The sequence below is a fragment of the Dipodomys spectabilis genome, unplaced genomic scaffold (genome assembly GCF_019054845.1).
Source record: "Dipodomys spectabilis isolate Male_0828 unplaced genomic scaffold, ASM1905484v1 ptg000140l, whole genome shotgun sequence".
Taxonomy (NCBI): domain Eukaryota; kingdom Metazoa; phylum Chordata; class Mammalia; order Rodentia; family Heteromyidae; genus Dipodomys; species Dipodomys spectabilis.
In genome coordinates this window covers 3,206,291-3,228,410 of record NW_024870817.1, presented here as the reverse complement: position 1 = coordinate 3,228,410, position 22,120 = coordinate 3,206,291, and the positions used below count along the sequence as shown (strand labels likewise).

At 36.2% G+C, this 22,120-nt stretch overlaps 2 protein-coding genes across 15 annotated transcripts in view; one reads left to right on the top strand and one right to left on the bottom strand.

Moving 5' to 3' along the window:
• Positions 1–369: 369 nt before the first annotated feature.
• On the bottom strand, positions 370–18,985 carry Gin1 (gypsy retrotransposon integrase 1). 3 transcript variants are annotated; one of them, XM_042690693.1, is made up of 8 exons: positions 18,897–18,985; positions 14,133–14,278; positions 12,043–12,236; positions 9,641–9,946; positions 4,123–4,314; positions 2,787–2,969; positions 1,976–2,261; positions 370–859 (listed from the first exon to the last, which is right to left on the bottom strand). In XM_042690693.1, exons 2-8 carry the CDS (start codon positions 14,272–14,274, stop codon positions 585–587), a joined length of 1,578 nt encoding a protein of 525 aa, XP_042546627.1. In that variant the 5' UTR covers positions 14,275–14,278; positions 18,897–18,985; the 3' UTR covers positions 370–584. The 3 variants fall into 3 exon arrangements, with proteins under 3 accessions (XP_042546627.1, XP_042546628.1, XP_042546629.1); XM_042690694.1 differs by having other exon boundaries at positions 18,796–18,938; XM_042690695.1 differs by lacking the exons at positions 12,043–12,236; positions 18,897–18,985 and having other exon boundaries at positions 14,133–14,213.
• Positions 18,986–19,043: 58 nt separating this feature from the next.
• The window catches only part of Ppip5k2 (diphosphoinositol pentakisphosphate kinase 2), a 66,768-nt gene continuing 63,691 nt past the window's right edge, over positions 19,044–22,120 (top strand). For 3 of the 12 annotated variants that reach the window (XR_006149089.1, XR_006149088.1, XM_042690690.1), the window contains exon 1: positions 19,044–19,302. The gene's annotated coding sequence lies outside the window, so the exon portion shown is untranslated. The remainder of the gene's footprint in view (positions 19,303–22,120) is intronic. The other 9 variants (XM_042690685.1, XM_042690683.1, XM_042690686.1 and 6 more) reach the window with 6 other exon arrangements.

Here is a 22,120-nt window from a genome sequence, read left to right as displayed (position 1 = left end):
AGATCTAAGGATCTTGGTTCGAAGCCAGCCTGGGCAGGAAAGTCCATGAGACTCTTGTCCCTAGTTAACCACCAGAAAACTGCAAGTAGAGTTGTGGATCAAAGTGATAGATCATTAGCCCTAAAAAGAAAATCTCAGGGATAGTGCTGAGGCCCTGAGTTCAAGCCCCATGACTGACTCCTCCCATTCCCCCCACAAAACAGAGAGAGACAGAGACAGAGACAGAGAAATGAAAATGCAATTATCCATATCACACAAAGGTTTTAAAATTTGGAGGTGGAATTTATTTGCTAAGAAGCAAAAATGCTTTTCTTGTTCTTCTATTAGGAGACAACTTGAATTCTATATACTTCCTTCACACACATCATATTCAAATATACATACGCATATTTATAAATATGTATACATATACTCTGATATTCCAATGCATTACAATTTTAGATGAATTATTTATAAACTTATATGATTTAGTCACTAGGAGTATATTAAGACACATCTATATAACATATTTTAGTAGAGAAAATATGAAGATCATATGGACTTATACAATCTAAGCCAACACTTTAAATTAATTTTGGTATTTACTAACTTAAGTACTCAAGAACTTGGTTTGAAGAGTCCAACAGACTGAAAGTCTGTTTGTCAAGAGTACCATGATCTTCTATCAATGGTGAGATTTTGGAATTTGTATATTCTAATAGTTCACGATCCTTGCTTGATGTCAGCAGTTCATTCTCAACTACACCAATAGTTGTATCTTCTACAAGTATATTTGCTTGATACGCTCCAACTGGAATTTCAGGCAATCCAATGTAGTCATGATCTGCCACTACTGAACCTTGCAAGAGATAAAGACTATCTGAAAGAAAAGACATCAAAGATTGCTTTTTAGAATTATAATTAAACATCACTTTAAAATTAAGCAATGTTAAGTGAGGAATAAAGCCCAAAGTAATATAATTTAACCACCTATGAATTAATGACATATGAATTTGGTAAGCCACTAAATAAACACACACTAAAGAATGAAATATGTGTACATAAATTGACAGGTCACATAAAGAGTTCAGGAAAATCAAGAAATTAAAAAGAGTCATTTCTTTTTTTACTTTACTAGATTTTATTTGTTATATACTTATGTGTGTAGTATAGATTACGGTAGGATTAGTACAGATTAAAAATAAATTACAAAACTGCTTTTCAGATAATGATAATATTCTTAATGTACATTTGTAACACACTTCTGACTGAATTACACTATGCTCATCAAAGGTATTTTAATATAGGTGTTAACTCTTTACATTTATAATTTTAGATAATTATCCTATCATTATAGGATCCATGTTTAGAAGATAGTATTCTATTGTCACAATAGGAATAAACTAGATGAGGATAAACTGGCCAAAGATAATCTTAAGTGAAAAGAATGTGGAAGGAGGCAGATTTCCTAAAGTAGCTTTAAACGTTCAGTTTATGTAAGTCTAATTTGATACCAAAATTTTTGAAACTTTTAAGATCTAATTCATCTATAACACTGACAAGGAAGTTTTGTTTTAGTTTTAAGAAATGTATCATTATCCTCAAAAGAAGTGTTTAAAATGACAATCTGGACAATATGTTTGTTTTGGACTCTAATCATCATGGTTTTTTTTTTCATACTGAAATGAGACACATAGTGACAGATGGAATACTGTAAAAGTGAAAATGGAGAATAGATGTAATACTTCTGTGAAACAGGGCCGCTATCTTTCACATGAACTATGAGAAGCACAGTAGGAATGAAATAAAATCTCTCAATTACAAAAGATACATTTTGATGAAACAGACTATTTGAGGTATCTACAACTATAACAAGTTTTATAAAATCTAGGAAGGAAAATAAAACCTAATTAAGAGGAAAGACATGTTTCTGAATGTTTTAATCCACCTCCTCTCTCAAACAAAGGAAAGATGGAGAAAAGTGGTAGGTATTTACCTTGTTCATTGGACTCTCTTACATAAGGCTTAAGATGGGACATTTTGATAGGCCTTTTGAGTCTAGTCCCAGTATTGTCTCTCAGGACAGCACACCCATTTTCTGTAATATAGTCTATGACACAAGGACCAACCCATTCAGACTGAAAACGACCATCCTTCCACCAGTTTTTCCTTTGTCTTAAAACTTCATGACCCACTTTTAAATGAAATGGATTTAACTGCTTTGGTTTCTTTTTAACAATAATCTTGTTTTTATTCAGTTCATCCAAATTGTTGTCCTTTATCTGTAAGTACAATGAAGATAAATGAGATGAGTAATTTCACAGAGTAAATACTATTATAAAGGAAGCTATTCATTGTGTAGTACCAAAAGGTGGGCACAATTTTTAAAACAGCATTTTAAATTCTGTATTATACCCTTACTTTAGTTTTTGCTTTTTTGTGTCAGCAGTGGGGCTTGAACTCTGGACTTAGGCGCTATCCCTCAACTCTTCAGCTCAAGGCAAGTGATCTACCGCTTGAGCCACAGCGCTACTTCTAATACCACTACTTTAGATAGAAGGAAAACTAACTTAGGTTAAGTAATTTTCCAGTCTAACTACAACCAAATAGCAAAAGTACAGATTTGACTACAGCTCTAGTTTTCTACTGTCTCTCAGAATTTCATAGCTTTTAAGCATACTGTTAAAGTAAGGTAAGCAACTTGATAAACATATTTACGAGTATATATTTGTATGCATATTATGTATAGGTACTTGCATGATAAGTATCACTTTTTAGAGTTTAGTTTTCAATTTAAATAGAATCACCTGGCCCACAGATGCAGTCTTATTCTCCATTATTTTATTAGCTTCCACTTCTTTAATTGCATCTAGAATTCTGGAAAATGTACTTGCATTATCATCATCCATTTCATGAAGACCATTTGAAGTTTCTGGCATATTAGGATTTCGATTAAACATTTGAAAATATGGTGTATTTTTAGTAGGTTCCTATTTTAAGAAAAATGAACAAATTTTGCAATGAGACATTTGTCTAGTCATTTTGATAAATTTTAGATGGTCAAATGCATATAGCTATTGAGACTATGTGATCTTCTCCTAAGAATATCCTCCTTTGGTCCCACTCTGTGTGAATGCCTAGAGACCTGTATAATTTATCATGTTCCAGTGTATTTTTTTTCTTTTACCATCTAGTGTGTCTACTTGTAGATTTATAGGCACATTCTAGTTACTACAAATGAGGAAAACCATGCAACCTGTTGCTTTGGGTCTGGCCTACTTGGCTTAATATAATTTTTTTCCAGGTCTTTCCATTTCCTTACATATGGGGAAATACCATTCTTTATGATTGATGTGTAGAATTTGTGTATACATACACACTTTCTTGAACCATTTGTCCACTGAGGGGCATTTGGATTAATTCCATATCTTAGTTATGGTAATAAATGCTGAAAGAACATAGTTGTGCTGGTAGTTTTAATGTGGCCTTGTTTGTGGTCTACTGGATAAACATCCAGGAGTAGAACAGCCAGGCCATCGGGAAATTTTATGTTTAGTCTTTTGAGGAATCTTCATATTGCTTCCTGTAGTGGTTGAACAAGTTTACATACAGTGGAGTAGAGTTTCTTTGGCTTCATCTGACCATTGCTAGCATCTGTTACTGTTAATTTTCTTGATAATGGTCATTCTGACTGGAGTGAGGTGAAATCTCAGTGTTGTTTTGCCTTGCAAGAGATGTTGAACATTTCTTCATGTGTCTATTGGTCATGCTACTTCTGAGAAATCTTTAGCCCATTTATTAATTGGGTTATTGTTTCTTTGAGAGTTTATTTTTGGGAAAATCAGGTTTCTTTTTGTTTGTTGCTGTTTCTGTTTTCATTTCCATCTGTCTTGTTTGTTCTTTGGGAGGGAAATGGCACAGAAATGGTAGAATAAAGGGTGAACAAATGCATCAGTGATACTCTTAACTAGACACTGTTGAAAATGAACTGTACAACTTGCCAGTGGGAATGAGAGAGAAAATTTGGGAGAGGGATGAAGGGGTAACATTGTTCAAAAAGAAATGTACTCTTTATCTGACTTATGTAACCATAACCCCTCTGTACATCACCTTTACAATAACAATAAAAAAATAGGCACATACCAAGTGAGTGATATTGAAAGCAAATGAAACAGTTGGCAGGTGTTCATCCCAGCTGTTCGGGTGCTCAGTACAGTGTCTGGAGAGAAAGGTTTTGATTGTGCTTGGTGTACTTTCAGATGGGTTAATAGTTCCAGAGCCATGAGAAATTATAATCTGTTTTGTACCAAACAATCCATACAGCTCAATATTGATCTAAAAATAATAACAATTTAAAATTTGTGTTATTCTATTCATTTAAAAAACCCTTCACGTGCTTGCTTCGGCAGCACATATACTACAAAACCCTTCAGAAGAACTTGAGTCTTGTCTCTTCTACTTACTATAGCCAATCAAATCCCTATATTTGTTTAAAAAATTGTACAGACTGAGTCCTTACTATGTACTGGTTAGTAGACTATGATTTCCTTTTTGTAATCTAGAAAATAATAAATGAAGCTTTATTAATAATGGCTACAGACTGATAATAGCTGCCTGACTCAATTAATAAAAATACATGATATGTGATGGTACCCTGACAGAGAAGAATCTATAAAATATAAAAGTCTGTAACAGTTTCCTTATTGATGCTTTTGCTTTTAGTAGTAAATTAATTTACGATTATAATACCTAGATTTCACCATGCTATATTTGTCACAGAATGATGGGTAGTTAGCTTAAATCTCCTGCAATGAAACAAGGTAATATTAAGATGTAAATACCTACCAAACACAGAAAAAAAATGACAGAACTAATACTTGTTAGACACATTAATGATATTAAGGAAATCATAAACATCTAAATAGTCTTCCCCCAAACTGGATTATCTTACATATTTCCTTGAAGAAATCACTTCTGTTATCAGAAAAGGGAAGCAAGGTAATACTGCATTTACAAAAACACATTCATATCCTAGTGGATGGCTTAACATAACAAAATTTTACTAAGCATATGTGCAAAACTGGCTATAAATCTGGGTGCCTCTTGAAGGTAAATGTGCCCTTTAAATACCTTAATTGCAAATTCTAGATGAGCCAAGCCATTATGCATTAAAATATTCCATCATGTGGCTAGACATTTTTCTGAAATGTCATTTTTGGATAATTAGGTTGTTTTCTATCTCGCTAATATAAATGGCTCTATTTAGTCATAAAATAGCTGTTTTTTAAAAAAATTGCTTTTGGTGCTAAAAATTAAACCCAGGGCCTCAAGAATTCCTATATTAGTTTAACACTGCTCTATACCCTCAGTCAACGAGAAATTTCTAAACTTAGATGATTTAATTAGTGTAAGTTTTTAAAAAGCATTGTTTTCCATACAGCACTTTTATAATAACAATTAAGAAATGACTACTAACTAAAAGACAAAATATACTTACAGCTTTTAGTGGATCATTGGCAAATTACTCTACAAAACAGTTTCAAGCTGCAATGCTACCAATATAATTGGGTCAATTTGCTTCCTATCTTTGCTTATGTAAATACAGAATACAGTCTTGCATCTTTTAATGCTATTGAACTTAAACATTGTTCCATGCTTACAATTTCTATTCCCTCTTGAAAATTATATTAATGCTTTTTACTAAATTTATTACTTATTTGAATTTTTTTTTTGGTCAGTCATGGGTCTTGAACTCTGGGCACACTGTCCCTCAGCTCTTCAGCTCAAGGTTAGCATTCTACTACTTGAGCCACAGTGCCACTTCCAGCTTTTTCTGCTTCTGTGGTGCTGAGGAATTGAATCAAGTGCATCATGCATGGGAGGCAAGAACTACCACTGAGCTACCTTTCCAGCCCCAGTTTATTTGAATCTTTTATAAAAAGACATTAGCACTTTATTTTTTTGCCAAAGGATTTGCTTTATTTTTTTTGATCTATTTCTTGGCCTTTATGATTTGGTTATTTTACCATAGATATATTCCTATATTCCTCATTTTTATGCAGACAAATTTGGTGTTCTGCATCGAAACTTATATTGCTGTTTCTAAGCTTTCTATATATTAGAACAAGAGAAAATTACAGGATATTTTTTGATCTGAAGTAAAATTCTTTAAAGTAAAATTTTTTAATTTATCTGAAAATTATTTGTTATGCTTAATTCTAAAATCATACTACCGAAATAAATTAAAAATTGTGGAAGTGGTGCTGTGGCTCAGGTGGTAGAGCACTCGCCTTGAGCTGAAGAACTGAGGGACAGCGCCCAGGCCCAGAGTTCAAGCCCCAGGACTGACAAAAAAAAAAAATGTTGTCCAACTGCTAACTAGTTTATTACATAATCCTTCCCTTCTCCACTTACTTGTGACACTACTTATCACTTCGACTCATTCCCAAACTCTGCCATGTTAACAATAGAAGTCAATATAGGTAGTTTCAACTAGGTTAGTATAGCTCTGTTTCAACACTGGATCAACCAATAATTCTTTTGATGACTTCATATCTTTATAGAAATGATTTTTATTTTAGCCAATGTAAAAAAGCCATTTTTATGTAAAACTCAGTAGGAAACAAGAAATGAGGATTAGTTTCTAGTAGGTACTTAAGAACAAGAAATTGGTTATTTAATAGTAAAAAAAAAAATTAGTTATTTGATGCTGAAGACTAAATCAATGCAAAACTGCCTATGCACTCTTTACCCCCGACTCAAACTCCTGGTAACAACTGTTTTTAAATGGCTATATCCCAACCAGGATGATTATAAGTTGCCGGAAGAGTTGACATTGTAGGTCTGAGACTGCTATGCTTTGAAAGGCCATTTACAATTTTGGCTATTGGCTAGTGTCTAAGATCTTGGATTTTCTTCTCACCAAAAAGGTTTTCAAACTGTTCTTCAACAGATAAGAACAACTCATTTTCTAAACAGTTCACACAAATAATGTTGTCTACATTCAACACTTTTCCTTCTAAGAGTTTTGAATATTGGCATATCCCAGGCAGATGGTGCCTCTGTGAACAGCTAGCAATACAATCTCTAGGCAGTGAGTTCACAGTGAGTTTCTCTGGTTGGCAACATTCCATATGTGCTGTCTTAAATAACTGCTGGAGAAATTAAACACATCCATGTGTAACTCTACTGAAGCTTGCATTTTATTTTTTGGTCTGGATTTCTATACATACATCTTTTGTGTTTGCTGATTCTACTTTGTATCCTTTCACTGAACAAATCATTTTTCTTTTTAAATAAAGGTGATGTACAGCGTTGGTTACAGTTACATTAGTCAGTTAATAAGTACATTTCCTTTTGAACAGTGTAATTCTCTCCCTCATTCAGTTCTAGTTTTTCCCCTCCGAACTTCCCTCCCTCTTAGGTTGTATAGTTCATTTCCAACATGGTGTCTAGTGGGTTTCAGTGGGTTTCACTGATGAATTGGATCACCATTTGTTCTACTGTTTCTATGCTTCCCCTTCCCAAATCAGATAAATATATACAAGACAAGAGGTACAGAAATCAAAAACAGTGATAGGAAGGAATAAACCAAAGAAAAATTGTTGGTGGGAATGTAAACTTGTTCAATCACTTTTGAAAACAGTATGAAGGTTCCTTTTTAAAAGACTACATGTAGCGTTCCCCTATGACCCAGCATTTACCCAGATGATCACAAACAAGGCCATACTAAAGCTACCAGCAGCTACAGCAGCATTATTCTCCATAGCTAAAATATGGAACCAACCCAGATGCCCTTCTGTAGATGAATGGATCAAGAAAATGTGATATATATCCACATACATACATACAATGGAATTCTATGCCTCCATCAGAAAGAATGACACTACCCCCATTTGTTAGGAAATGGAAAGACTTGGAAAAAATTATATTAAGTGAATAAGCCAGATCCAAAGAAACATAGATTTCGTGGTTTCCCTTATTTGCAATAACTAGTATATGTCTAGGATAATCTTACCAGATAAGCAGAAAAGGTCAAAAGCTATGTACATATGACCATATGAGATGATGCTAAACAAAATGAACCCCAAGATAGGGACACAAGAGGTTTCTTCTTGTCACTGTTGTTTTTAATGTACTATGTGATTTTTTTTGTTTCTTTTATATGTTCTTCCCTTATGTTATACGTATAACCCCTGTTGTTACTGTATTTGATTCCAGTGCCCTGTATCTTTTTTTTTTTGTCAGTTGTGGAGCTGAACTCTGGGCCTGGGCGCTGTCCCTCAGCTCTTCAGCTCAATGTTAGTGCTCTACCAACTTGAGCCACAGCACCAATTCCAGCTTTTTCTGCTTATGTGGTGCTGAGGAATTGAACCCCGGGTCTCATGCATGCAAGGCAAGCACTCTACCACTGAGCCATCTTCCCAGCCCCTGGTGCCCTGTATCTTATATATACATTTTTCTAATTTGGGGAGGGTAAGGGAAATAACAAAATGCTGAAACAAGGATACAGGTTGACCTATTGTAACAATGAGACATACAAGACACTATGTTGAAAATGAACTTTACAACTTCCAGGGGAGGAGGGGAAGGGGTAGTTAGGGAGGTGGGGAGGGAAGGAATAGTAGGGGAAAAACAAAGGAGGGGGTAATAATGCTCTATAGGAAATGTACTCATTGCTCATGTAATTGTAACTCCTTTGTACAGTATCTTTACAGGACAAAAGAACAGTACAATAAAAAAACCTCTCGTTTCTATTTCTTAGAGAACATTTTGATAAGCTTCATTTTATATGATCATATGCACATAGCTATGGAACCCTTGTGATCCTCTATGATATCCTCCTTTGTTCTCACTGTGTCAATGTTTAGATTGCTGTTTAATTAATCATGTTTAAGTATACTCATTTGTCTTTTACTATCCATTGGGTTTATTTGTAGATTTATAGGCACATTCTAATTACTACAAATGAGGGAAATCATGCAGCCTGTGTTTCTTTGGGTCTGGCTTACTAAACATAGAGCTTCCCTCTGAACCAGTAATTCTACATCCTGGGCATCTATCCAACTGACCACAAACCAGGCTACACTAAAGCCATCAGCATGACCATGTTCACTGCAGTATTGTATACCATAGCCAAGATATGAAATAAACCCAGATGCCCTTCAGATGATGAATGGATCAAGAAAATTATAAAAATTTTAAATATCACTTAAATTTAATAGTATTATATTTCTTTTTTAGAGCTTTCAACATATATTCTTGCTTGCTTATTCTTTCACTCAGGTTAATTGGAAATAAGGCCAAAGCAAGGGAAAAAAATACTTTTCAATATTGAATAGTCACATTCATTAGCATTATGCATTTTCACTTTTAGTCAAGTCCCTTTTTACCTATCATTTATTAAAAAAAAATAAGCTAGATAAAAACCATCTTCTTTTTGGTTTAATCTTCTCATTGTAATCTGAAGATACCCAAAGAGAGGTTTAAAATCCTTAATGTCACAGTATGTATTAAAATCAGTTTCCTAATTTCTATCTCAATTACCTTTGTAGTATACACTATATATCTCTATACTTATAGCAATTTATCTGAATTTATCAAGCACTCTATAATATAGAAAGCATTATTTGTTGTTCTAAACTTAAGCAATTTGCCTTACCTGTTGAATGAATTCATCACATTGATCCATTATTATTTTCTGAGGAAGTCCATACAAGAAAATTACATTGAGAATGGCTTTCGAAATTTCTGATGCTGAAGTATCATGGAGGGGTAAAAGCACAACCCACTTTGTGAATAAATCTGTCATGATTATAGCATATTCATGACTTCGGTGGCTTTTATGAAAAGGTCCCATCAGATCAACTGTAATTACATTCCATGGATTTTCCACCTTGAGAATGTGCTGTTTAGGTGCTAGAATAACTGCATTTTTTGCCACTTGGCAATGCTGACAAGCATATACCTAAAAAGAGCCAAGAATTAAAGAAAATATTATCAAATATTAAAATATTCAATATAAAATAAAGTAATCCTATAAATCAGAATTTTCAAATCGGTTGATAGGTACTTTGTAAGTTGAAGAAGAAACTTTTGGAGTGAGAGAAGCTAACTGAAAATAGCCTTGTATTCAAAACAATATGAAAATACTAGTTTTTTCTTTTAAAAAAACTATCTTTTGGGATCATATTTGCAACATAATTCTGGCTCACATTAATACATTTATTAAATCAGTAGATCGTAAAATAAGCTTTCCACTATTTCAAATGGACATACAAAAATTGTACATATTTATGAAGTATATGTGATGTTTCATTGACCTATTTATAACAGGATATAAATGTTCACAATTTCTATAGACAGAAGATACTTCCTCCTGAAGTTACTCTGAAGTTCATTCGTTTACTACAACATAAGTTGAATTAAACAATATTACAGATACCAGAAGTTTCTCTAGGCCCTGGGATAGGATAGTGAGCAGAAAAAAGTCTATGTTCTCATCAAACTTTCATTTGAATGATATGAGATCATTAACTCATAGATGATACCATTTTTCAATGTATTTCTGGAATTTCACTTTGGAAACTACTAACATTATACTAACTCTGGAAGAAACAATTTAGTAGACATTTTATTACATTATAGTCAGTTAATTCTGATGAACACTTTCACTTTTCAACTTAAACTTATTTACTAGATGTAATCACCAATATTTCTAAAAGCACATAACTATTCCTGAATGATAACGATTTAACAAAGATTTAACTGAACATTGTAAAGAAATGCATGGAAGGTTTACTATTTGATTTTGCATCTGCTTTTGAGTCTCGGCTATGGCTGACATTTTCTATCTAAAGAGGGAATAACACAAAACCTGAAAGCCCACAGTGGGCTTGACTTAATATGAACAGCACATTTATTATCTTCCACTCAATAAAACCAGTAGTACTGGCATTATGGCAATAAACATTTAATCAAGAGAAATCAAGTCTCAATTTCTTTTTTTTTGGGGGGGGGGAGGAGGAAGGTTGGTTGTAAGGCTTGAACACAGGGGCTGGACAGTGTCCCTGAGCATTTTTGTTAAAAACTAGCACTGTATCACTTTGTTGTTGTTGTTTCTGTTGTTGTTTTTACCAGTCCTGGTGCTTGAGCTCAGGGCCTGGGAACTGTCCCTGAGCTTCTTTTGCTCAGGGCTAGCAGTCTACCACTTGAGCCACAGCTCCACTTCTGGCTTTTTCTGTTTATGTGGTACTGAGGAATTGAACCCAGGGTTTCATGCATGTTACACAAGCACTCTACCACTGAGCCACATGCCCAGCCCCACTCTATCACTTTGAACCACAGCACAACTTCTGGATTTTTGATGGTTAATTGAGATAAGAGTTTCACAGACTTTCCTGCCCTGGCTGCCCTTTTTCCTCAGATCTCAGTCTCCTGAATAGCTAGGATTATAGACATGAGCCACCAGTAGTACCCTACTTCAATTAAATTTTGACTACATAAAAGAGTTCAGTGATAAAATCCTGGTTTTAAAAAAATCTTCTTACTAAATAGTTATTGGGCCGGGTATGTGGCTTAGTGGTAGAGTGCTTGCCTAGCATGCATGAAACCCTGGGTTCAATTCCTCAGTACCACATACACCGAAAAAGCTGGAAGTGGTGCTGTGGCTCAAGTGGTAGAGTGCTAGCCTTGAGCACAGAGAGGCTCAGGGACAATGCTCAGTCCCTGAGTTCAAGCCTCAGAACTGGCAAAAAACAAAAAACAAAAAACAAAAACAATTCCTCGTACCACATAAACAAAAATAAATAAATATAGGCTGTACTATAAAAATCAAAATCTAATTATTTCTCAAAAGCTTAAAGATTTTTTTTTACTACTTTAAATTATACTTTAGTGGTGGCTTAAAAGAAATGTGAAGGAAATGTCCCTTTAATTAAAAAAAAAATTTCCACAAGAAGTCCTGAATACGAGGTGATATCTACAGTAAATCTAGGGAATAATGAATTTTGTACATTCATAAGAAAAGTATGATTCAATATATCCTAAACACACAAGCCATACCCACTGTTTGACATCATTGGTCACAGAAGTCCAGTAGTAACTGGATTCCACTAGAGTAAGGGTTCTGGATATGCCATGATGGACTCCTGTGTCATTCTCGTGGCATTCTCTTAGGGCTTTCTTTTTTTCTTCATCAGAAACAATTACCAAACGATTTTGTTTTCTTTCTTTTCCAACATAAAATAGCTTTTTCTCTGAAATGATACCAGAAAGACAGAACTGTAAATTTTCATAGACTTATAGTGTTAAGATAATCATAGAGCCGGGCGCCAGTGGTTCATGCCTATAATCCTAGTTACTCAGGAGGCTGAGATTTGAGGATCACAGTTCAAAGCCAGCACAGGCAGGAAAGTCTGTGAGACTCTTTTTTTTTTTTTTACATTTCTTTTTATTATTATTATTGTGAAAATACCATACAGAGGGGTTACAATTACATGGGCAAGATAGTGAGTACATTTCTTATCAAGCATTGTTGCCTCCTCTGTGAGACTCTTCTTTCCAATAAACCATCTGAAAACTGGAAGTGGCACTGTGGCTCAAGTGGTAGAGCACTAGCCTTGAGCTGAAGAGCTGAGGGACAGTTCCCAAACCCAGAGTTCAAGCCCCACAACCAACCAAAAAAAAAAAAAAAAAAAGATAATCATAAAACCATAAGGGTTTTTTAAATTTTCATTTTACAAAATCTTTTTCCATTTAATAAAGCAGTATTTACTTGTAATGATGGCATCATGCAACTAGAAAAGGTTATCCACTGTTATACTCACTAAGTATGTAGGTAGAATACTAGCTGTAATTGTGTAGTTATAAGTGTAAGTTGAGCTAACTTTTCATCAAAGCATGTGATAAGGAAATAGGAAACTGTCATATGGGTGCACTCAAAGTAGGAAAGTGTACAGATGATTCCTGAAAATGGCATAAATTAAAACATAATGTGCTAAAACAACTCCCTAGAGCAGAATTTTCAAAAATATTGCATCATAACTGTATTATTTTTGTGAGCAGCCATGTCTCAGTTTTATCTAGACTTAATTAGAAGATACAGAGTATAGAGAACCTTGACCCTCACATTTTGCTTCTTTAAGTGAAGCAACCAGGGGACTAGAAAAGCCATTATTTTTACAGGATGGATGGAGTAGCTACTCAAATTTAAGAATGTATCTTTAAGATGTTACATGCTAACCTACATACTGACTATAAGATTCCTAACTGAAGTAGGCAGCCTATGACTACCTATCTAGCTAGGTCATCCAGGTATCTCCAGGTCCTACGATGTACTAAGAAAGTAACATCATAAATGATTAAATGAATGACAGTCTTCACTCTTTAAAGATCTAATGGTTCTGATTATTATTAAAAAATAAGGAGTTTGTGGTAGGTTATACACAGAGATATATGACCAGAAGTAGAGGCATGCCTCAAGTGGTACAGTGACTGCTGTGAATGGGAGAAAAAGCAAGAGGCCATGAATTTAGGACCCAGTAACAATGCATATACACACTACTAGTGGCATTAATATTCATTTAGTTATTTGGTGATTACTTTTTCCCTTTGAAGGAGGGCAGGAAAAAAAATGAAAAAGTGTTATGAGCTTTCAAGATAAGCATCCTACTGTCCTTTAAATATTAAATCTATCCAGAGGAAGTCAGGGTCCAAAAAAAGGTAATACTGAGAATATTTAATTATAATTAGATGGAGAGCAACAGATATGAATACATTTTCTATTTTAGTAAGCAAACTACTTAATGCTGTTGATTCTGTCACATTGAATACCAAGTAAGTTCTACACTGACAGTAGCATCAGTGCTTAAATGTGCACTATAAGAATAAGAACTACTGTAGAGCAAAAGCTGAAGAAGTTAATTTAGGCAAATATATGTAAATCTTTCTCATGGTATTTCTTTGATCTGTAACTTAAAAGGCCTTTCTTGGCTTTAATGCAATCTTCATTTTGCTTTCAATTGAATATTATTGTTAACTGAATTGATAATTGCTTAGCAACAATCAATTTCTATAGAAAGACTCAGGATTCCATAAAGAACATACGTGAAGAAAATTCTATAAGTTATCAAGAGTTTGGAAAATAACTTCACCTTTGAATACAAATTTTTTTGCTGCTCTTCTTATGCCACTTCTCTCGCTTGGCAGTGTAGTTGAATGATATTCACCTGTTCGTTTATAATATGCAATCTGCTTAAGATGAAGATCACCATTTTTCCCACTTCGAACCATCATGAACCTATTGAAATAACAAGATAATTTAGTTGCTATTTCAGTTCAGGATTCTGCCACATTTCTGCTTATGAATGAATAAAGCATTCCCAGAATATTATCTGTGAGGGCGATAATTGTGGTACAGGAAAGGAACAGAGTGATGTATATGAATGTAATATCCAAATGCTATTTTTGAGATGCATCATGACAAATTATCTTGTCCCTTTTGATGTGTTAAGAAATGCTGAAGATTTTCTTTATTCTGGAAAAAAAGAGCTTCAGCAACAACAACAAAAAATACTTCAACATCATCATCAACAACACCACCACCAACAAAAACCCATTTTCTAGGACTTCAGTTCTAGAGGTAGAGGCACTCAGAGGCAGAGGGTGAGAAAGTCATGGCTTGAGGACAGCTTGGACAAAAAGTTTGAGGGACTCCAAGTTTGTGGGACTCCCACCTGACAATTAAAAGCTGGGTGATGTGGACATCATCCAGCAATGCAGAAGTGTGAACAGGAGTATCTTGGCTCAGACTGGCCGTGGCACAAATATAAGACCCTATTAGAAAAATAATTAAGCAGAAAGGTCTGGGGGCTTGGCTCAAGGAATTAAATGTTGGCCTACCAAGCACAAGTCCCCGAGTTTAAATGCTACATGTACAACCTCCCCTCAAAACAAAATAAAACTAAATAGCCTAACTCAAATATATAGATATATTTTGTAAGTTATTAAATGGAAATGGTAGATGTTTATGGCCAAATCTCATAGCCTATTCTTGATATGCAAACCACCTGCTCTTAAAAAAATATGATTTTTTTTATGGTCCTATGTATACTTTTTCAATGTATGAAGAAAAATCTTTCTGTAGTGTAAAAATCAAACGCTTACACAATCAGGAATGAAGGGAACATAATGAAGGGAACAAAAAACATAATTTCATATAAAAGAGACTATTCTGTGACTTTTGGCCTTTGTCTCCTGGCTGCCAAATTCTTGAAGACTCATCCTGACAGAATGCACTTAATAGTTTGATTAGAACTGTCCAATAGGAGGTACTGGAAAGGCAAATCAGAATGCAGAAGAAAGAGGTCAGAATATTTATAGGATATGTCACTATGCCAAGCCCTCAATTTTTGAGACATACTACAAAATAAGATAGTGTCATACTTGCATTTCAATAAGTATATTATATGCATATATGGAAATGTCATAGTGGAACTGTATTTTGTACAATTAACTTATACTAATAAAAATATCCCATTTAAAATAAACATTTTAAATCTTCCCCAATTAAAAAAAGAAGGAACAGACAAATAGGGAATCTAGAATAGGAAATCCAGCATTACATCTCTACATAAACTTTACATCTCTACAGTTCAGATGGTAGATTTATAATAATAGCTTCAATACCATGGGAGAGGATAGGGTCTTTAAGTGATGCTGAAAAATAGTTCCTGGATAAAGAGAAAAAAATAAACCATAAACACCTACTTTGCATTACTTAGAAAAATAATTCTATGTGAATCATAAATCTAAATGTGAAAGGTAAATGACAAGGGTTCTTAGAAAAAACACAGCCAAGTACCTTCAAAATCTTGGAATAAGGTAAAAGTTTCTTAAACAAGACACAAAAGACTCTATATAAAAGAAAAAAATGTAACAAGACTTTATCGAAATCAAAAGGTCTGCTTATCAAAAGATATGACTAAGACAATGAAGAGATAAGCCACAGACTGGGAGGGATATTTTTAATAAACACAGTAGACATTTAGCCAAGACCAAAAGTGGATATATACAATTTAAACACAACTGAGTGGTATAACTTGTATGTGGATTTTTTTTTTTCATTTTCACTGTGCTTTGTCAAAAGTGTATGTAGTGAATCTATGATTAGGAGAGCTCACTAGCTCAACAAAGGACTCATATGTAGGTTCTACAGGCTTCTCTCCTCTTAATGGCAATAGTTAAAGTAGAGCAGAAACCACCTTTTAATGAGATGAGATATGGAATGGTCAGATATTGATAAACAAGAATGAATGAACTTAAACTTAGCTATGAAAGCAAGGAGCCGTAAGATAGTTGTTAGAGACAGATATGTTCATTTACTGATCAATTTGCATATTCAGACACAGCAATGGAGAAATAACAATCAAGATGTACATCTCTTGATCCATATGGAGTTTACATTCTAGTAACAATCACTAGTTTACATTCTAGTAACAATCACATTCTAGTAACAATCTAGTTAACAATCACTTTCATAGCACCTTTATTCACAATAGCTAAATAGTGGAGCAACCCAGGTAACTTCTGATAGACAAATGGATTAAATTCAATACATAGTGAATTGTTATTCAGCCCTAAAAGGAAGGAGATTCTGACAAACACTACAACATGGACAGATCTTGAAGACTTTATGCTAAGTAAAATTAAAAAGTTACAAAATGGCAAACACAGTCAAATTCATAGTGATTGGGCTTAAGAAGGAAAACAGCAAAAAATTAGTATCATCTAACATGTACAGAGTTTTATTTATATGATATGAAAAAATTCTGGAGATGGATGGGTGGTGATGGTACACAGGAATAAAAACACAGTTGATGTCATTGAACTTCATACTAAAATGGCTAAGATGGTACAGTTCCTATTATGTGTACTTTACTACAATTAAAAAAAAAACATTAAAAATAAATTATGCGGTTTTTAAAAAGGAATAACCCCAAAAGTTAGATTTTTAATGGAAGGGCTTTTAGAGACTATTGGAAATAGAAGGGAGAAAAACTATGTGACTAATAATGGTCTGAATGGCATGATCTTTAGACTGCAGTAAGAGATAGTATCTGACTCAGAAAGTTATGGGTCTTATGATCATTTCCAGTATATAATGAATAAGCAATGGAAAAAATTACTCTTCCTAAAATACTAAAAATTCCTACAAAGGCTTCTGTCTACAATGTAGACACTCTAACAATGAAAAAACCTACAAAACAACATAGGATGACAATTACTATGCTATAGATTAAATGCAATCCCGATTGGAAACAAGACTCTTCCCATCCACCCTGCAGCTCTTTTGAAGAAACTGTTAAGCTAATTCTAAAGTTGATGTGGAAAATTAAAACAAAACAAAACAGGACAGTTAAAATAACTTTGAAAAAATGGACATTGTTGAAAAAATTCACAATATCTGATTTTAAAACTTCCAAAAATGCTATATTTTATGATATATAAAGTCTGTGTGGTAATGGCAAAATGGTAGCCTTCACCCATGGAACAGAATAGTGTCTAGTGACAATCATATATAGTAAATTGATTTCCAACAAGCTAATTTAATGAAGAAAGACTAACATTTGGAACAAAATTCTGGAATAACTGAATATCCATACAAAAAAGATGAACTACAACTCATACTTCCTATCATATGTAAAAATTAATTCACAATGAACAAATGGAAAGCCTAAAACCATTTAATTTCCAGAAAAAATATTTGTGAGTTTAGGTTAGGCAATCACTTCCTGGAGAATAAAATGAATCATTTAAAAAATATAAAGTGAAAACTTTTGTTTTTTAAGTTATTGGTGAAAACAAATCACACCTGCAATCATTTTTAGTATATATGAAAAAAATGAAAAGAATTTGCACCTGGAATTCATAAAGAACTATCAAGTTGGGCGTGGTGGGACATGCTTATAAATTTGAGTTACCCAAGAGAAAGAAACTGGAGGATCATAACTGAGGCCAGCCCAGGAAATAAGTTACTGTGCTTCTATTTCAACAAACAAGCAGCATGAGACCCTATGTAAAAAAAACAAACTAAAGCAAAAATGGATAGAGGCTCAAGTGGTAGAGTATGCATAGCAAGGGGGAAAAAAAAAAGCCATGAGTTGAAATCCTAATACCACCAAAAGAAAAAACACTTGCAAAGAACATTGAATATTTTTCATATGCATCTGTCATGTGTCTTTTTATTTAACAATACATCTTCGACCAATTTAAGTTGAGCTGTTTTTTGATGGTTTTTAACTTCTTCACAGGCCTTTGGCCCCAGATGCATGCTCTTGAAGGCACCTGGGATTTAAAAACCAAAATTCCATTTTGAAAATTTCTCTATTTTTGTTCAGAAATGCCTAGGTAAAAAGGATAAAATGTTCCCTATGCATTGATTTGTTTACCACTTCTCGTGAGATCTCGTAGTCCTTTCCCGCCAGAAGAGATTTTCAACTGAGGACAAGTTTTCAGCGAGGGCAATGACAAGAGGTGAGAATTCTCTGCAGTCAACCCACAGCCCCACCCCAGGGTGGAGTCCACTCCAGACCATCGCAACTGGCAGGAAGCACGCCAACTGCGTGTCCACTGGCTTTTCAGGGCAAGGTCCTTGACACCTTGGCGTGAGCAGGAAAATGACCATGGCATTAAACAATTCCACCCACTTTAGTTACCTCCCCTATTAGCCCAACAACCGCAATTCGCCCCATCCCTAACCAGGCCAAGGTCCTCCCGCCCCAACGGCGCCTGCGCAAAACCAATCCAGACTCCTACCCTTTTTTTCCGTCAGTGAATGGTTTTGAACATTACTCTCAGGTTACACCTCACTTTCCAAAGCAGTAGATCTAACAAAGCATACCGGGATGACCACTCACCCAAGTGGTCCTTAAAATACAAACGACAGGATTTAAGCCTTCCTCTCGCGACTTATCTGGTGCTACCGGAAGCGGAACTACCCGGGTTCCTTAAGAAGGGGGAACCTGCTGGGGGATTTGGAAAGACAAGGCTGTAGATCGTTGGGCTCTTCACCGGAAGTCGTTCGGGCCGGTGGTAGATCCCTGTGAGACCCGAAAGGGCGGGAGGGAAGAGGCGTGCCCGAGATTCAAGAGGTGTGCGGAAAGCTCGCTCGGGTCCCGGGTGCCGCGGCGGCCGCGGCGGGGAGGCGTGCTCGGTCTCCGGAGCCCCACCTCACCTCTGTCCCCGGGATCAGAGGGGAGAAACCGGCGTCTGGATGGGCTCGGCTCTCCCCAACAGTTGGCGTGGCCACCGCAGCCGTGGCAGGTGAGGGCCCCAGATAACGCGGGAACCCGGGACCCGACCACCGCACCCCGAACGGGAGCTGCGGTTGCGGGGCGTGTGCTTTGACCCTTCCTTCCCGTCGGTACCGTGCGGGTCTCGGGACACATGCTCTCCAGGGAGCCGGGCGCTGGAGCCGGGGGTGGGGGGGTGGGAGGGATGGACCGACCGACCTACCGACGGACGGACGGACGGACAGCCGGGGCGGGCGGGGCGCGGGGCGGTGACAGCGCGGCCCCGAGGTCCTTAATTGTCTCGCTGTCTCTCTTCCTCCCCCTCTTCCTCCCTCATGGCTTCTCGTTTGAGTTTGGAATTTTAGTTCAGCCTGAAGCCGACCAGCCTCGCTTGTCCTCCGGGAGCCGCTGCCCCTCCGTCCAGCCGGGTGCGCAGCCGGGGTTTGGGGAGGTTTGGGGGGGGGGTTGGGGATCTGGAGGGCGGGAGGTAGGGGGGGTCGCTGTGCTGACTACTCCCTCCATTCCCCGACCCGGGGTCTTTGTTCCTCTGCCTGCCCTCGCCTCCACGCCCACTGGCCCAGAACAAAAGCATTGTGCGCTCGTGCAGCGAGCGCGGCCGAGTCGGCGGGAGGCTGCGGGTCCCGTGCCCGCCTCCCCCGGGAGACAGGACGTCGTGCCATCCTCCGGCCCCGGGGGTGACCTTTGGCTCTCACCCGCGAGTTTCTGGACGACTTCCTGGGGCGCTTATCAGGCTGTGGGAGTCCTGCGGGTACTCGTGCTCGCGTTGTAGCGTACGATGAAGGCTGGGCTGTGACAGTGAGGACGGAGGGCTGACTTCAGTGTCTCACACAGGGCTGCTGCGCTAAGTAGAGGATTTTCTTTATGCTGATGAAATTTCTCCAGTGAACTGACGAGAGTTTTAATTTCAGACAGAGAGAATGAGGATAGTTGCCATCGATGAGTCATGGTGCCAGATGCTTGACGTACATTTCCCTTTGCACCTGTCCATAATTCCGTTGCTTATCTTCGTTTATTATTCCCTCTTCCCCCGCCCCCCAAAGAAATACAGGCTTAGAGAGGTCACCCTCGTAACCTTTTGCTACAAGTCTGTACTAAAATCTGAGTATACTAGAAACCATGTATATCTAATTCTAAGTACTCTGTGCTAATTGTTATTCTGCCACAATTCCAGTTTCTACACTAAAATAACATTTTCAGTGGCTCGAAGTATTCATTTATTAGAAAAAAATTGATGTACCCCCTTATGTCAGACAAGTGACAGGCATGATCTCTATGGTTATGGATCAGCAGTATTAATTCACAACTTCAAATACTGACTGCAGCATTATTTTATAAAAAGCCAGTAGTTAAATTGATAATGCAGAAGGTTCAAAGTTAATCATGGATTGCTATTTAAGTTTTAAACTCATGAATAATTGTGAGGGTATTAAATTAATTAGATAATAAAACATAAATACCCTGCATCAAGTTAAGTACTGGGGATATATAGATGAGGCCCTTGTTCTCCCAACAGCTGCATTGCACCTGCATATAGAACATGTTGTATAACTTATTAATTGTCCCAGGTGGATGTGGTATTGTGGTTAGTGGGAGAATGTACTTTCTGTTCTAGATGCATATTTCAAGGTGATATGTGTTGAGTTGATGTACTTATTTTCAAATGCTACAGCAAATACATCTGTATGGGTGTATATAAAGAGAAGTAAATATGAAAAGATTGTCCATTGGGATAGGTACATGGACAGATAACAGTATAGTCTTTGAAACTTTCTGAATATCTGAAAATTTTCATAGTAAGAAAATATGGGGGAAAGCCCGTTCTGATAGAATCAGATATTATAAAGATAGATCTAAAAGTACCATGAAGCATAAAGGATTTTAAATGGAGCTCTGTGTTTTGGGGGGCCTGGTAGGAAAGTTGTCAGGAAAGCATTTCTTGGAGTTTTTCAGTTGGTTATTTAGAGGAGAATAGAAACTTCATGGAAACAGTGAATTCTAGGCAGAAAGCAATGCAGGCTCAGCAAGAAGATATTGTATAAATATTTGAAAAGGAAGAACAAACCAAGTTGTGTGGAACTTGGAATAAAGAATCTTAACAATGCCAGGTGCTGATGGTTCATGGCTGTAATCGTCAGGAGGCAGAGATTGACTGGTTTGACATTTGAGGCCAATCCAGGCAAAGGTTTGCAAGACCTTCAAGACTGGGTGTGGGAGTGTGCACTCATCATCAAAGCTAGTTTAGGAAGTGTAAATAGAACAATAGAAAAAAAGGGAGAGCCTGTCTCAAAAATAAGAAAAAAAGAAAAACAATTTTATGAATAATCATTGTTGCCTTTACCAGCTCTGCTTGCCAGAACTGTACTCAGTTACCCCTCTTAATGTATCTTACTAGTACTACCCTGGAATTTAACCACCATTTATAACAGTGCTTCCACTGGAAATGCTTTGGGGGGTTGGGGAAAACTGGTTAAGTGTCTGTGTTCAGGTTGAGCAAAGGGAACTGAAATTACCATTTCAACTTCAGAATTGAAAGTAAAATAACAAAGTAAAATAACAAACCATGGAGAATGTGCTTCATCTTGTATAATTCTCATTAAATTTCACTTTGTTTCAGAGTACCTGCTGCTGAGAGAGGAAAAAAAGATTTATTATATATTTTTATTTTTCTAAGAACTCATTTAAAAATATTTACAATAATGAAATAAGAATTGTCCACTTCTTTTTTTCTCTCTGCTACATGAATTTGTCTTTGATTTAAACAGACCTGACATTTACAACTTTTGTTGTGATCATTGGTTGATTTAATCAAGTTCAAATTATATAAATAG